At 44.3% G+C, this 16,548-nt stretch overlaps 2 protein-coding genes across 2 annotated transcripts; one reads left to right on the top strand and one right to left on the bottom strand.

Annotated features, from left to right (window-relative positions):
- The first annotated feature begins 451 nt into the window (after positions 1-451).
- Positions 452-4,477, top strand: LOC136496770 (elongation factor G-2, chloroplastic-like). The gene is made up of 4 exons (XM_066492531.1): positions 452-831; positions 1,940-3,348; positions 3,500-4,012; positions 4,120-4,477. Exons 1-4 carry the CDS (start codon positions 612-614, stop codon positions 4,285-4,287), a joined length of 2,310 nt encoding a protein of 769 aa, XP_066348628.1. The 5' UTR covers positions 452-611; the 3' UTR covers positions 4,288-4,477.
- Positions 4,478-5,292: 815 nt separating this feature from the next.
- On the bottom strand, positions 5,293-15,199 carry LOC136496771 (hsp70-Hsp90 organizing protein-like). The gene is made up of 7 exons (XM_066492532.1): positions 14,148-15,199; positions 13,047-13,335; positions 12,846-12,931; positions 5,987-6,210; positions 5,825-5,891; positions 5,638-5,697; positions 5,293-5,549 (listed from the first exon to the last, which is right to left on the bottom strand). The coding sequence occupies exons 1-7, from the start codon at positions 15,027-15,029 to the stop codon at positions 5,436-5,438; spliced, it is 1,722 nt and encodes a 573-aa protein (XP_066348629.1). The 5' UTR covers positions 15,030-15,199; the 3' UTR covers positions 5,293-5,435.
- Positions 15,200-16,548: the final 1,349 nt, after the last annotated feature.

Raw genomic sequence — 16,548 nt, 5'->3', positions numbered from 1 at the left:
ACTCTAAAGCCGAATGGAGCAACACTTAGCGTACGTCGGGGCTCCCGTCACTCTCGGCCTTTTGGTCCGGAGTCCGACCGGACCTCTAATACCCTCCATCTTACTCCCACTCGTTTGTAATCCTACAACAAACTTTGAGCATCTGGGCTCAGGAATAAAGTCATCGACCGACTCAAAGTGGACGTAGGGCACGTTGCCTGAACCAGTATAAACCCTGTGTCATTGAGTGCTACGCCACATCCGATCACAACATATGGTAAAACTACAAATATTTACGTGTTGGTCACTTTTCACACTAACACGGGTCAAATGCCTATGATTAAAAAAATACAAAATAAGAGAGAGAGATTGAAAATCCACTGATTAGGCAAGCGAAAAACTGAAAAAAGCGCCAATCCATAACGTAAGACGGGGAGGCGTCCTCCTCGCAGCCGCGCGGCTCACATTATCCTGAGGCATCATCGGCATCGTTGGCCGCCGCTCACCGCGCGCATAAAACCCACAGCCCCCCCCCCGCTCGCAACAGTCTCGCGGCGTAGGCGAGCAGGCGAGGGGCGAAACAAGAGAGCTCGCGGCAAAGGCCACCAAGAAGAACCACAGAGGCAGTCTCCATGGCCGCCGAGGCGCCCTTGCGAGCCGCCGCCGCCGCGGCGCGGTCCGCGCGCCGGCCGGCCGCCACCACCGTCGTCTCCGCCTCGTCCGCCTCGCGCCTCCTCCTCGGCCACCGCCCCTTCCACGCGCCGAGCTTCGCCGCGGTGGCAGGCCCCGTGGCCGGACTCCGCCCGCGCCCGCGCAGGCCGCGCCTCTCGGTCGTCGCCATGGCCGGCAGCGGTGAGCGAGCGTTGTAATCCTTTTGTGAAGTTTCCATTCTCTTATTGGGTGCAGGCGTTTCTGTAGTGCGCCAGCGCGTGAGTGTTCCGTGTGTTTGTCGAAATGACCAAGAGCGTACCTCCGTAGAGCAGCAGTGGGTTGCAGTATACGAGAGTGAAATTAAGGATGATCGTTAGTGATTGTGCTTCATCCTGCTTACCCAAAGGGACCAGTTTTCTTGTTGACGTGCTTGTCTCTGCAGTGCCTATACCGCTTTTTAATCGTCTGTGCTTTACCAGACAAATATTTTAAGTTGTTTCTTAAAAAAGATTGGTGGAATTATGGTGCTCAGAATCGAAGTTAAAGCAATGATGAACTTCATAACTTGCTGTTGGACTTTGTTTCTGTAGATGTTATTCTAATTAAATTTTGCTTATCACAAATTCAATATCTATATATCTATTTAAAGAGCCATCCCATGAATATTCTCTTTATATATCTCTCGTGTCTCCAATGGACGGACTCCAATAGCTCATCATAATTTTCCTTGTGTGAAAAAATTCATAAGAGAACTACCATATATTGAATTTAGAGAGTGATGTGCCTCTCCATTAGCGGAGAGCGAGGAGGGTGGTTTTGGGGAGCGGAAAAGATGGAGAGTGGTGTAGAGAGTCCTTTGGAGTCTGATTTTTTGGTTTGTTTTCTGAATTTTGTGATAAAGAATCATGAAGAGAGTCTCTTGGATATTTTTTAAAGAGGCCCACTAATGGAAGTTCTGCAAATATTTAAGAAAAATAGGTTCCAAGCCTCCAAGGCCTTGTAAATGAGTGTGCCTCTTCATGAGTTTGCTTGATGCGAATTTTCAGCAAGTATGAAATGCGGAGGGCAGAGGGTGTCAGTGTCCAGTGCTTTTCATGCCACTTGGTACTATAGATTTCGTTGTATGCAACTTAAAATATCAGCATGTGTCATATCAATGCTAAACCAAATGAAGCTCTGAAATTGCATGTCACTTGCTTTTTTAATTACATTTTCTTATTGCTAAATCCACCATTCTTGTTGGAAATAATATATCATTTTGTTGGTTTAATGAGTTAGATATTAACTTGCTTTTTTTTTTTGTATCCAGATCGCCAAGTGCCTTTACATGATTACCGCAATATTGGTATTATGGCCCATATAGATGCAGGAAAGACAACAACTACTGAGCGCATTCTGTATTACACTGGAAGGAACTACAAGATTGGCGAGGTTCATGAGGGAACAGCTACAATGGACTGGATGGAACAAGAACAAGAGAGAGGAATAACCATTACATCTGCAGCCACGACTGCCTTCTGGAACAAACACAGAATCAACATTATTGATACTCCTGGTCACGTCGACTTCACTCTTGAGGTTGAACGTGCTCTTAGGGTGTTGGACGGCGCTATATGTCTCTTTGACAGTGTTGCTGGGGTAGAACCACAATCTGAAACTGTGTGGCACCAGGCAGATAAATATGGGGTTCCAAGAATATGTTTCGTGAACAAAATGGATCGCCTTGGAGCTAACTTCTTTAGAACTAGGGACATGATAGTTGCAAACTTGGGTGCCAAACCATTGGTAATTCAGTTGCCGATTGGTTCAGAGGACAATTTCCAAGGAGTTGTTGATCTAGTCAGAATGAAAGCTATTGTATGGACCGGGGAGGAGCTGGGTGCAAAATTTGAATACAAAGACATACCTGATGATCTCCAAGAGATGGCTCAAGATTATCGTGTTCAGATGCTGGAAACTATTATTGAATTGGATGATGAAGTTATGGAGAATTATCTTGAAGGAACTGAACCAGACGAGGAAACTGTTAAGAAATTAATCAGAAAGGGAACAATTTCTGCCAGCTTTGTCCCAGTTTTATGTGGTTCAGCATTCAAAAACAAGGGTGTCCAATCATTGCTTGATGCTGTTGTCGATTACTTGCCATCTCCACTCGATCTACCTTCAATGAAGGGTACTGACCCAGAAGACCCTGAAATAATACTTGAAAGGCAACCAAGTGATGATGAACCATTTTCTGGGTTAGCTTTCAAGATCATGACTGATCCATTTGTGGGGTCACTAACATTTGTTCGCATATACTCCGGGAAGCTGGTAGCTGGTTCATATGTTCTCAATGCAAATAAAGATAAGAAAGAAAGAATTGGAAGACTCCTTGAGATGCACGCAAACAGTAAGGAAGATATAGCAGTTGCTGTGACAGGTGACATAGTGGCACTTGCTGGTCTGAAAGACACAATTACTGGTGAAACACTCTGTGATCCAGACAAGCCTGTAGTGCTTGAACGTATGGAATTTCCTGATCCTGTCATTAAGGTTGCTATTGAACCCAAGACCAAAGCTGATGCTGACAAAATGGCTAATGGGTTATTCAAGCTTGCTCAGGAAGACCCGTCATTCCACTTCTCTAGAGACGAGGAAACCAACCAGACTGTTATTGAAGGAATGGGAGAACTGCATCTTGATATCATTGTAGACAGACTAAAGAGGGAGTTCAAGGTTAGTATTATGACTAGCTACATTTATGCAGTGCATGCATCGTACGTTTCTTTTCTATTCTATATGGAAATTTATTATTTGGTCGTTAGCTGTTGTTAACTCAGTTTTGTACCTGCCACATTACCTTCTTTTATGCAAACGATCTGTGCAGGTTGAAGCAAACGTTGGAGCTCCACAAGTCAACTACCGTGAAAGTATTTCCAAAGTTGCAGAAACACAATATGTCCACAAAAAGCAATCTGGTGGATCTGGGCAGTTTGCAGACATTATTGTGCGTTTTGAACCTTTGGAAGCTGGAAGTGGGTATGAGTTCAAGAGTGAAATCAAGGGAGGGGCAGTGCCCAAAGAATATGTACCAGGAGTGATGAAAGGATTGGAAGAAAGCTTACCCAATGGTGTCCTCGCTGGTTACCCAGTTGTAGACTTCCGGGCTGTGCTGGTTGATGGCTCATATCATGATGTCGATTCAAGTGTCTTAGCATTCCAAATTGCAGCCAGAGGAGCCTTCCGTGAGGGAATGAGGAAAGCTGGTCCAAGGCTTCTCGAGCCTATAATGAAAGTTGAAGTGATAACTCCTGAAGAGCATCTGGGCGATGTTATTGGTGATTTGAACTCTAGAAGAGGACAGGTTAACAGCTTCGGGGATAAGCCTGGTGGACTCAAGGTATGAAATAGTACATCTCCCCTTTTGTAGACTAGTTTATCATAGTCTGCTATTTGCAACATGACCTTAAACATTTTGCTTACAATGTTATTCATCACAATTCACAGGTGGTTGATGCTTTTGTGCCACTTGCTGAGATGTTCCAATACGTCAGCACCCTCCGGGGGATGACCAAGGGGCGAGCGTCCTACACGATGCAGCTCGCCAAGTTTGACGTCGTCCCACAGCACATCCAGAACCAGCTCTCCACCAAAACAGAGGAAGCTACTGCTTAATTTTCATTCCCGTAGATAAATCCATACAGCAACAGCAGAGCAGGTTGATAGGAAGGGCATCAAGGTGTATGTAGCTTTGTAGTGTATTGAACCCCGTGAGGGGGCATTATTTGCCATTGATTTTGGACCTGATAATGGCCTTGTCGAGGTTTCGCGATGAGAGGACAGTGAAATTATATGTTTTTGGTTCCTTGCTCCTGTTGAGAAGCTGAGAAGTTGCAGATCGTTCTCCCTCTTGTTCTATTAGACTATTACGACATGTAAAAAATAACGTAGAGAGTACCGAGCTAGCATTTCCAATGCTATGACCTTTTTTCAACAGAAATGGCGCCCCCTTCTCAACTCAAACGAGCTAAGAATTCTGGATCAGCTGATGGAGCAGCTGGTGAAGTGGTGGCATGATTTCGTTACCCTGACGAGCGATGTTTCGGATATTGAAGAAATCTGATTTTGCCTAGACTTGTAATAGGTTGTTGTGTCCTCTTGTGGTGTTCTTTTGTGAGCTGATACCCCAGCCTTACTTTGCGAACATTTAATTGCTTTCATTTCAATATAAGCAGAGGTATCTCGTTTCATCAAAAAGAAAAGTACTGAGCTATCACGACACCATTATGATCACCCGGGAATTACTGCAAGAAAAGCCAAGAAGGAACAATTTTGGGCTTCAGGAACTCGATTACTGCAAGCCAAGCCAAGAAGGAATAATTTTGGACTTCAGGAACTCGATTGGTGCCTGTTACCTATTTACCCAATCATAAAAGCAATTATCAGACCATCGCCAATCTGAACTTACACGATGGGCACCTTCCACTCCACTGGCAAGGCCCGACGTATCGAACGATCGAAGGAGCCGAACCGATGTGGGGTGCTGGCGAAGGAGCTGCTGCTGATCCGATGAACCCGGGTGGTGAACCACTGCGGCTTTTTCAAATGGACGGTACCATCACGTAACTCTAGAAACTGCTCGAGTGCGAGGAGACTGAACACTCTTCCTCTTCACAGGCATTGGAAAAACCATATGGATAATTAACAGCCATGACCACACAAACCGATTCAGTTTCCAAAATGCGAAACAATGATGTCAGGTTCACAGCATTTCCAGCACAGGTCCCAGTTCTGAACCCGGACATTCCAGCCACTGTCTACTTCTACTTCATCTGAACTATCCCGGAGCTGACGAGCTTCTGGATCTTTTGCATCACTCCGGGGTTCTTGAGGTGCACCTGGGCAGCTCGAGGGTTCTCCTGTAAATCGGTCAAAACCTGCAGGGCAAGCTCGGAATTATCAGATCGTCATCAGGCTCACCTACCTTAAGTGCATTTAAAATCAAATGCAGACGTCTATCGTTACCTGCCGCATGATCGGATCAGTCAGGATGTTCTGGATTTCAGGGTCCTGCATGGCTTTGTTCTGCGTAACAAAGGGTGACCTGTTAGTCATTGTGTTCTTGGCTTCTTGCATTACTAGTGGATGGAACGACAGGCAAAGTACTCCATCCATCATTAACGAACAAAAGATTTAGACAAAATCAGTTTACCTGTCTCTCTTTCAGTTCCTCCTCGCTGAGTTCGCCTCTGCTCGCCTTGTTGATCTGTTCAACACACCTGAAAAGAAAAGGATCAGAGCAACGATTAGAACTGCTGCTTAGCACACACCAACATCAGAAGACGTGTATGATCTCTTCCATCAGCAGCATTACCTCCTTACACCATCAAGCAGCTCCTGATTTTTGGGGTCATGCTTTAGGCCAGCTTGATAAGTTTCCAGTGCTTTGTCATATTCTTTCATGAAAAATTGGATAGCACCTTTCCTTGTGTATCCCTTGGAGAATGTGGGATCTAGCTCAATGCACTTCTCAGCATCTTTCAGACCTTCAGGAAGGGCCCCCAGCTTGGTGTAACAGGCAGCCCTATTGCTGTATACCTGAAATCATCCATGAAGGAAAGAACTTAGAAAAATGTCCACACATCAATCACATGTGACGTACCTGGAAGTCAAAAAGGCAAATCTAAAGTTTTCAAATTGGCAACAGCAGAAGTCAAAGAAACAGTTGTAGATTGATTCAAATGCTATATTCAAGTTTCACAATGTTACACCAATTCATATTCTAAAAAAAATTTACCCTGCAGATTAGAGGATGCACAGTAACATGTTAGATTGATCTCCACCCGGCTCGGTCCAACGACCGAGTCGGACCCTGACTCGAGCCCTGATCGGGGGCGCTCAGCCCAGGGGCGGAGCTACATGGTGGTCCGGGTGGTCCGCGGACCACCGATGCATACCAGGCTCATAGATATAGGAAAATTCAGTCAGATCGGATATGTACGTCCGAGCGTCCACGGCCTCCGCGAATACGCCCTGCGGCCGTTCTGCGCTCCTTCGTATTTCTCCGTGCGGCCGCTATGCGCCCCTTCGTATCCCCTTGATGAATTGTGCTTCATAGAATTCGATATACCAAACGATAGCGGCGGCGGCGGGTCGGCGGCAGGCGCCGGACGACGAGCAGCCGCACACGTGAGTCATCTGCAGGTATACGTCTCAACATCTTCATCCAATTAGCCTACTCGTTTAGTCATGTTTCCTTTTTTTTTCCTCTTCCAACCTCTCCTTAGAGCTAGAGAATAAGTAAATTAGCCCTAACTCGAGCAGAACGCATCAGCAATTGCTGGTGGCTACCGGGCGGTGATCAGCGGCACCGATCCATCCACCATCAGGCATAAGGCATCAGACGTTCAGAAGCCGCAAGCCACGAGATACACAAAACTTTATTTAATTTTATGTCATTAGATTATATTATTGCACGTTCGCATTGGACTATTTAATTTTAATTGTAGGATAAGATTTTTTGGTGTAAAATTGATTATTGGAATGGTAAATTAAAACAATATTTTTTATTCTCTTGCAGACTTATAGAAATATGAAAAGGAGTGGTGATACTGCCTCTCTTTTTCAAAAATATGCATCAAAGAATATATTCTGCAATGACCTTTATCAAGAATAAGTTGAAAAACTCTGTATGCCTTTTTTCTTTAATTGTGTTTTGTATAATTCATATACTTATGTACCGACATGTTAAATTTAGTTAACAAAATTTTCGACAATGGACCACCATAGCTACAAATCCTGGCTACGCCAATGGCTCAGCCGTTCTCCTGGCTAGTGGGCCCCCGTCGCGCAACGCTATGAATAGGAGGTGGGGGCTGGGGCTCAAGATACGAGGTTCACCGCAGCCGCCAGCGCCCCACCGACGTCCTAACCCTAGTCCGATCAAGAGGACGCGCTGTGAGCGATGGGAAGCGCCACCGCTTTCGCCGCCGCCACTGGATCGCGCCTCCACTTCACAGCTACCTCTACTAAGATACTCGAGGCCACGTCGTTGTGGCGCCATGGCTGCGACTACGCTTTGGGAGGTACATCGACAAGTTCTTTGTCTAAGTTAAGTTTCACCCGCTAGATCTACACTTAGAGGTCCTATAAATTCTATCATTGGTATCGGAGCAAGGTTAGTGTGCAGATCTAGTTTGGGGTAGTCTAAGTTTTAGCATTTAGAAGGAGATGAATCGGAACGAACAAATCCAGTCGAGTTAAACCCTAACCCTAGAAGCCGGACGGAGAGGACAGGGGCTTACCTATCGCAGTTGTCACCGCCGGCGTCGCTCCGACGTTGTGCGGGAAGAGCACCCGAATCGCCGGCGCCGGTCGGTCACGCCACCGCGCGGCCTCCGCATCGGGCTCGGGAGTCAAGGGCGTCGCCACAAGGCTGCTCGACGGAGGCGCGCTCAGCCTCGGGTGAGCGCGCACGCCGACGAGGGGCCTCGCGGCAGCGCCGCCACGCCTGTTCGGTCGCCATGAGCAGTCGTATCTGTTCCCCTAGATCTACTCGCCATGGCTGCGGGGCTAAAACAGAAGAGAAGGGGAGCGAGAAAGAAGAAGAGGAAGGGTAGCCGGAACTGCTCTGGCGGCGCTTTTCCTCACTGATGCCGACGGCCAACGTGACCTCTGCCGTTGTCGCCTCTACGGCGAAGAGAGAGGAGGGGAGGGTGAAAATGAGTTTAGGGTTTGGGGGAGGAGGCAGGCACCGGGGTTTTGTTCCTTCCGAGTCTCGCGCACGACCGTCGGATCACGATCGACGGTTCGCAGCGCTTTGACCGTATGGCCCAGGCGGGAGAGAAGAAGTTCGGCCCAGGCCCTAGGTTGCGGCCTGGGACGCGAAAACACGCAGCGCACGAATAGGCCATGGGCCAGTTTCCAGTATGGGCAGCGCGCTGGACCGTGCGAGCGGGCGCGCGAGCGAGATGGGCTCCAGGCCGGCTTTTTCTCGGTTGGGCCAAACTGAACAGAAGAGCCTGTTTCAAGGTTTATTATTTTCAGAAGCAAATTTTGATGAATTTAGATTAGTTTTTCATCTCTATTCAATTTTGAACCAACGGGATAAATTGTTCAGAGAGTAGATGAGTACACTGAAATGCTTCTGAAAATTAGATAAATTATATTTTTCAAGTTTCCACTGTAAAGTTAATGATTATTATCTTCTCATTAAATTAGAACCAACGGAAGGATTTAATTTAAAGAACAGTTATATTTATTCAGTAAATTATGATTATATTTATCCTCTAATTAAATTGAGACCAACGAAAAAAATTAAATTAGCGGAGTAGTCCGATTTGTTTAAGTTTAATTATTATGATATTATTATTTTTCTGTGCAACGTTGATGATAACAATATTATAATGAGTTTAAGTTTGAAGTTTAAATCTCTGATAAATTTTACACCAACGTGGTCAATTTTTCAAAAAGTAGATAAGTACCAAGAAATGCTCCTAAACTAATAGAATGTATTTTATTATCATGTTTCCACTGCAATGATGTTGATTAATTAAATTCGAACTTCAAGTTAATTTATGAATTTTATGCATTAATTCTATTTTCTGCCCAACAGTGATGTAGAATTGATACAGAAGCGCCTTGTATGTTTTAACTTTAACTGACGAGATCACTCAGCTGTAAGTCAACGGGCTGCAATGCTGGGCTATGTCAATGAAAAGGCTTGAGTTAAGTCAGTTCAGGACTATTTTTTGTTAGTTTGCTAATTTTCTGATTAAATTGGAACCAACGAAAAGATTTAATTAGAAAATGAAGTATAAGTGAATGTTTTAGTCCTTATGACTAAGTTTTCGTTACAGTAAATAGTATATATTCTTCCATCATTATGATAAGAGTTGCAAAGTAACATGCATGTCTAATTTAACCAACGTTGAATTAAGCATGCGTGTTTGTATATAGATTTATCCCGCATGAGAAGTTTGGCATAGTACTTATGCTAGTCAATACTGCATGGCGGGAGAAGTTTTGTAATGACTCATATGTTTTTATATCCCGCATAGCGAGAGAAGTTTGGGTAGCTCTTATGCTATCCTAATATTGACCATGGCATAATAGAAATGCACCGTCATGGTCAATACTAACCAAAAGATAAGGAAAAGATACAAGTGTGACTTGCAAAAATACTGCTAATAAAAGACATCGTTGAGTTCTTGAAGTGGAATGAGAAAAGTGTACTCCTATACGGATCAAGAAATAACTTTGTTAGAATAACATAATCATATGAATGAAGTAAGTTATAAGTGTCTTCTCGTTCGCAGGTTTTCTGAATAGTTCTCGAAATTAGGGCAGTAAAGCACATGCCATATTTCGAAGGGAGAGAATTGTGAGATCAATTAAGAGTAAGAGCAAAGATATAATTAAGAAAGATGAGATAAAGATGTTGATGAATGTGACTACTCTTCATTAAGAGTGAGATAAAGATGTTGATGAATGTGACCGTTGATCATAATAACGATACCCCTAAGCAGAGAAATAGCTAAATTCCTAGACCTTTTACAGTCTTGATAGAAAGATAGTGTAGTCAGTCAGAATTCATACTGGACGAGCCTTAAAGATGTTAATGTAGTGCTTAAAGCGCCATATGAGGTTTTAACAGATTAAACGCAAACAAAAAATTTAAAGATACACTATCTTTATAGAAGATGGGATGATTTGGAAGAACATGGTATGTAGAGACCTATGACTCGAAGAGAAGCGGGATTACGTGCCCACTTCAGTGATTCAAAAACAACGAATTTCTCAATACCTGTTGATATTGTAGGACTTACACAACACCTGTTGTCAGCTCTTCGAAAAAGATGAATAATATAAACAAGGATCTTATAATACAGGAGCATGTAGAATCAATTCTCTTGGCAATGAAGAGCAACAACAGCCCATATGAAAGTGCCAGTAGCTGAGGCCCCAGAAGGTCTCAAAGAATTAGAAAACCAATTTTTTCTGATGACTATGAAGTCTATATTAGTGAAGAAATTCAAATGGAGGGTGATCTCTCCTCATTTGAAGAAGCCATAAGAAGCGTTTACTCGTATAAATGGCAAAAAGCTATGGAAGCTGAAATGAATTCGATGAATACCAGTGATGTTTGGGACTTAGAAGAAATTCCCAATGGAGCCAAAACAGTAGACTGTAAATGGGTATACAAGACAAAACGTGACTCCAAAGGTAATGTAGAAATATATAAAGCACGACTTGTAGCAAAAGGCTTTACGCAAAGAGAATGAATAGATTACAATGAGAGTTTTCTCTCCAGTCTCATGCAAGGATTCTTTTAGAATCATAATGGCGTTAGTGGCACATTACAATTTAGAGTTACATCAGATGGATGTGAAGACGGCATTCCTCAACAGGGATTTGTATGAAAACGTTTACATGGCATAACCCAAAGGTTTTGTCAGTGGAAGCAAAAGAATGTATGGGATGCCGCCTATAGAAATTCATTTATGGGTTAAAACAAGTCTCTAGACAGTAGTATTTGAATTTGATAAAACAATAAGAAAGTTTGGGTTTAAAGAAAATGAGAAGGAAAATAGCATTTATGCGAAGTTCAAGAATGAAAATTTCATTTTCCACATTCTGTGTATAGATGGCATCCTACTCACTAGTAGTGATGTTAATCTGCCATTGGAGAAAAAGTTCTTGTCCTTAAGTTTGAATATGAATGATCTTGGTGAAGCGTCATTGGTTCTAGGAATTAAAATTCACCGAGAAAGAAGAAAAGGGGTATTAGGACTATCGCAAAGGCATACTTAGAAAAGATTCTGAAGAAATACAGTATGCATGCAAATAAACCTACGCCTGCTCCTAAAGTCAAGAGTAATAGATTTGGAAACCTTCCGTGTTTTAGGAACCGATATGAGATCGATCAAATGAACATGGTTCCATATGCTTCAGCTGTTGGAAGCTTAATGAATGTACAAGAACTTACCTTGACGTAGCTTACGTATCCGGGATATTTTGGCAGAAGTTCAGTCAAGATATAGATCACTAGAATGGAGTTAAGAATGTCTTGCAATTTTTTCAAAGTATCATAGGCCTCATGCTAAGTAAGAAAGAGCAAATACTCTCAAATAGTTGTGGGTACAAATATTAAACCTTGGCGAGATGTGTAGTGAAATCCACAGCAGTTGCTAACACTCGCAGTTGGAATATTATTGTGAAAAAGCTCCAAAGAAACAGTTGTGGTATCATCAATGACGCATACCATAGTATAGCTTGGTAATGAGGCTTCAGGGACAGGCAAAAGTGGTTAAGGAAATTGTGTATCCGGAATTAACAATGGTAGACAACAGCAATAACCATTTAAAGCAAATCACTCTTATGACAACAGGTAAAGTGTGCTGCCAAACACATTGACATTAAGTTAAATGTTGTAAAGGAGAAAATCCAGAATCATTTTGAAAGCATTGAGCATATAAATACCGAGTAAGTACTTGTGGATCCGCTTACTAAAGGCTTACCACCCAATGTGTTCAGAGAGCACACAGTCGACATGGGTTTACGGGAAAACCTATGATTTATGGATACTAAGAGCCTAGTTGAGAATCTGTTTCAAAACAGAGAGGTGTATTGTAGTTGTTAGTCTAATAATACTAACTGTTATGACGAGGCATGCTCTATGCACTAATCCGTGATGGAATGGAAAAAAAGACAAAGTGAACTAAGTTTTAAGTCATAAGGTGAGATCAAGGAGGATAATGTTAGATTGATCTCCACCCGGCTCGGTCCAACAACAGAGTCAGACCTTGACTCGTGCCCTGATCATGGGCGCTCAGCCATTCTCCTGGCTAGTGGGCCTCCATCGCGCAGCGCTATGAATAGGAGGTGGGGGCTGGGGTTCGAGATACGAGGTTCACCGTAGCCGCCAGCGCCCCACCGACGTCCTAACCCTAGTCCGATCGAGAGAGCGCGCTGTGAGCGACGGGAAGCGCCACCGCTTTCGGCGCCGCCACTAGATCACGCCTCCACTGCACAGCTACCACTACTCCGACACTCGAGGCCACGTCGCTGCGGCACCATGGCCGTGACTGCGCTTTGGGAGGTACATCGACAAGTTCTTTGTCTAAGTTAAGTTTCACCCGCTAGATCTACACCTAGAGGTCCTATAAATTCTATCGTAATACTGTACAGATTACAGTTTATGCAAATGACAAAGGATGTCATCAACAAATTACCCTTGGGTCCTTGGGGTTTCTCCTGAGAGCTTCAGTGTAATGCTTCACTGCTTCTGGATATTTCTGCTGCTTAAAGAACTCATTACCTGCACAGAAATAACAAATGGTTCAACACCACATGCAATTCTTGACAAGAAACATACTGCGGGCAACAGAACTCACTGCATGAATAATGATCAAGTGATAAGTGATGTGGCATACCTTTTTCTCGCTCCTCATCAGCAATTCCTGGGTCATAGTACTCTTGTTGCTCCAGCTCCTTCTTTGCTCGTTCTGCATCATTTAGTTTTTTGAGGGTATCTGGGTTCCGGTGCTCAGTTAACGCCTTCTGGAAAGTCTCAATGGCAGCATCATAGTCTTGCGATGATTTAGCAAGTTTAGCAAGAGCAGTTCCTTTTCTGGCGAGTGCCCTCGAGATTATCTTGAAATCAGCATGTAGTTCCCTTCCTCTCTCAACAGCCTTATCACAGTCCTTAATGCATTCATCAAACTGGAATTCAAAGGAAAAGTATTAGTTTCGAAGGACACCTGAATCCTACTTGTAGGACACCAGATAATGCAGTACAGGAATGAGAAAATCACTGCCAAGATATTATCGCAGGACATGCCCTAATTATATATGTTGATTTCTTCTAGCTACAAGCACTTCTGCAGTCCTCAGATTAGTAGATTACCATCTAGCAGAGACAATTTCTACCCTTTTTTTATTCTTCTGCTCCATCTAGCAGAGACAATTTCTACCCTTTTTCTATTCTTCTGCTCCTTTTTCTGTGAGCTACCCAACCAAGTTTAATGTTGTCACAATTAAGCCTTTTGCATTGCCTAAGCATAAGCCAACAATAGGAGTGAATTCATTCCCGACTCGAAGTAAAAAAAATACAAGGAATAACTACCAGCAATAATGTCGTTCTGGCTCCTACTCATCAAGCTCCAAGTTGTCCCTATCAGAATTTCAGAACTAGGGAACTCCCAAGTGGCCTGTATCAGAATTTCATGACTGTGGAACACTAAATGTATTTTGCATTTTTGCTCACTATCACGATCACCAACTCCTACCACAAAACTTCCTTTAATAATGCAACTCGAGTTCTCGACCAATTCAAGTAGGTCTGGATATCATTTGCCTCAATTAATCCATGGAGAGACCAATACTTAGCCAATTTCATATCTAAAAGCTGTTTGTTTGCAGTATGTGGTAAAAAGGTCTCGGTAGCTGATCACATAGACAAAATTCTCTAACTGAAGACTACAATCTACATGTAAATAACTTGTGATTTAGAACTAGGACCTAGGAGGCCTTACCTTTCCCATCTCAAGATAAACAGCAGCACGATTGGTGATGTAGGAGATGTCCTCATCATCGAGCTCCATGGCCGTTGTGTAGTGCTGGATCGCGATATCAAAATCCTTCCTTTTGTAAGCGGCGTTACCCGCTTCCTTCTCCTTCTGCGCCGACGCTTTCCTCTCCTTATGCTCCTCCTCCTCTGTCACCTCCATAGGCTCGGGCTCCGGCTCCCTTGCCTTTGCCGCTGGCTGCTGCTTTGGTGGCGGCGGATTCGATTGCGCTGCAGCCGGCTCAGGCGCCCCATTGCTCTGGTTCTGGAACTTGATGCCCAGCATGAGGGTGAGCACCTGAACCATTCGTTGGTCAGAAAGGTAGCTGTTCAGGCTGCTGGGCTTCCGCTGCACCTCCCGCAGCATCTGCACGAAGTCCGGCTGGTCGAGGTAGCCACGCGTGGTGGGATCGGCGGCGACCTTGCTCCATAGTTCAGGGCCCTGGAACATCTTGCCGACGGCGTCCGCCCCGGAGCCCACCGGACGTCTCGGCGCCGACGCGGCCTGGCGCGCCTGGGCGAGGCCGGACTTGAGCGCCTCATTGGACGGCTCGAGCGCGAGCCCTTTCTCGTACGCCTCGACGGCCTTGGGCGCGTCGCCGAGGCCCAGGTGCGCGGCGCCGAGGCGGGAGTAGCCCTTGGCCCAGTCCGGCTTCAGCGCCACGGTCCGCTCGGCGTCGCCTAGCGCCTCCGCGTAGCGCCCGAGCGACGCGTACGCCGCCGAGCGGTTGGAGTAGAGGACGTGGTTGTCGGGCGCGAGCGCGATGGCGTCGCTGAAGTGCTGGACAGCCTCCTCGAAGCGACCGGCCGCGAACGCCGCGTTGCCCTTCGCCTTCGCCTCGTCCGCCATGGCGGCGGCGACTGGTGCTGATTGGCGTGCGATCGGGGAGGTGGATCGATCGAGATCGTCGGATTCGTATCGGCTGGCGGTGCGCGTTTCGGGTCTTTTGGTGAAATCGTCGAGGAGAGTATAAAGAGGACAGAGAAGGCGCGAGTTCTAGTTCCGTCCGGTCTCCACGATTCTGGAAGGTTCCCGACGACAGGAGAAAACGAGAAGTCACCGGACGCCCGAGCTAAAGGATCGTCTTGGCTGTTTGGTCCGTGGAGCAAAGTAGTCCATCTTACATCTTTAGTTTTTGTTTGTTTGGTTTGTGAAATAGAATAAAATAATTTATTATCGACATATTTCTTACAAGCTAATAATTGGTATTATTATGAGAAATTAAGTTATTTTACTAAATTAAAAAGATAGACCCATGATGCATCACCTTATCTAAAATAGGTTCATTTTTAAAACCAAACACTCTATTAGATCCTAAAAAATACATGAGAATGAAAACGGATGTAAACCGACCTCCTGGGAAAAACATGAATGGATTTTAATTTGAAAGCCATGATAAAAAAAATAAAATTGGGATATAAGGATATAAGCAAATACAGATGGAGAGCCCAAAAATTAAATTAAGATTAGTTGGTCTAATATTATCAAGTATGCTCGTATAAAGTCTCACAACAATACACATGCATGAAGAACGGTCTAATATTCACTTGTATGTCATGTGTGTTAAAACACTAACATGTATAACTGATGATTAGTGTGTGTATTAACATAACACAAGGACATATAATTGTTAGGCATCTATCTTATAGATTGAAAAGTTAGGCATGCACTCATCCCTAGTTGATTCCATCTCATTTCCTTCTACATGTCTTCCTCTTCCTTTTCCACGACACCGAGCTCAGCCACAGCACGAGTGGCCTTAGCCATGCGCGAGCAAGGCCACGACCCATGCGTAGGTGGCCTCGTTCGACCTCTATGAGCAGGTTGGGCAATGACTCGCTAATCACCTATTTAGATACTCAGCCTCTGTTTGCATCTCACTAGCTCTAAGACTGAACAAGTTTAAGGATCTAAATAGGTGATTGGACAACACATGCGAACAAGTTTGAGAACTACCAATGGACTTTACCCAAACGAGAATATAACCATCACAAATCATACATGTCCTAACCTTTCCACGAGTGGAGGTAGGCAAAGACTATGTAATTCCTCAACAATGTTGAATGCTAAATAAAATTTTACCCTAACCTTACTTGACCTTCGATAAAGTTGAGGAAGACATGGGCTTCAATCACTACTGGTGTGTTCGGTGCGGGCGTAGCTAGATCGGCTGTAGGCCATACGAAAATTGGATGTTCGAGGTACAAAATTGAATTTCCAAGAACTATGGTACGTAGGAGTGATAAAAGAATCGAGCGTCGACTACCTTAAAAGTTGTCTAAAATTTCGTTGCACAATTATGGATCTCACCAAAAGTGAAGAAAATGGTGACCACCACGAATGCAAATATGGATTTGTTTTGTTGATG

The sequence above is a fragment of the Miscanthus floridulus genome, chromosome 12, assembly GCF_019320115.1.
Source record: "Miscanthus floridulus cultivar M001 chromosome 12, ASM1932011v1, whole genome shotgun sequence".
In the NCBI taxonomy this organism is placed as follows: Eukaryota; Viridiplantae; Streptophyta; class Magnoliopsida; order Poales; family Poaceae; genus Miscanthus; species Miscanthus floridulus.
Note: the sequence above shows the minus strand (reverse complement) of the source record. Positions and strands in the feature narration are given on the sequence as shown.

Excerpts from the sequence above, each read along its gene's own strand:
- LOC136496770 (XM_066492531.1), top strand. The coding sequence starts at position 612 with ATGGCCGCCGAGGCGCCCTTGCGAGCCGCCGCCGCCGCGGCGCGGTCC. Across the intron at positions 3,349-3,499 it reads GACTAAAGAGGGAGTTCAAG|GTTGAAGCAAACGTTGGAGC; the intron begins GTTAGTATTATG and ends CGATCTGTGCAG. Across the intron at positions 4,013-4,119 it reads ATAAGCCTGGTGGACTCAAG|GTGGTTGATGCTTTTGTGCC; the intron begins GTATGAAATAGT and ends CACAATTCACAG.
- LOC136496771 (XM_066492532.1), bottom strand. The coding sequence starts at position 15,029 with ATGGCGGACGAGGCGAAGGCGAAGGGCAACGCGGCGTTCGCGGCCGGT. Across the intron at positions 5,698-5,824 it reads AGGAACTGAAAGAGAGACAG|AACAAAGCCATGCAGGACCC; the intron begins GTAAACTGATTT and ends TTTGTTACGCAG. Across the intron at positions 5,550-5,637 it reads CTGATCCGATCATGCGGCAG|GTTTTGACCGATTTACAGGA; the intron begins GTAACGATAGAC and ends CTTGCCCTGCAG.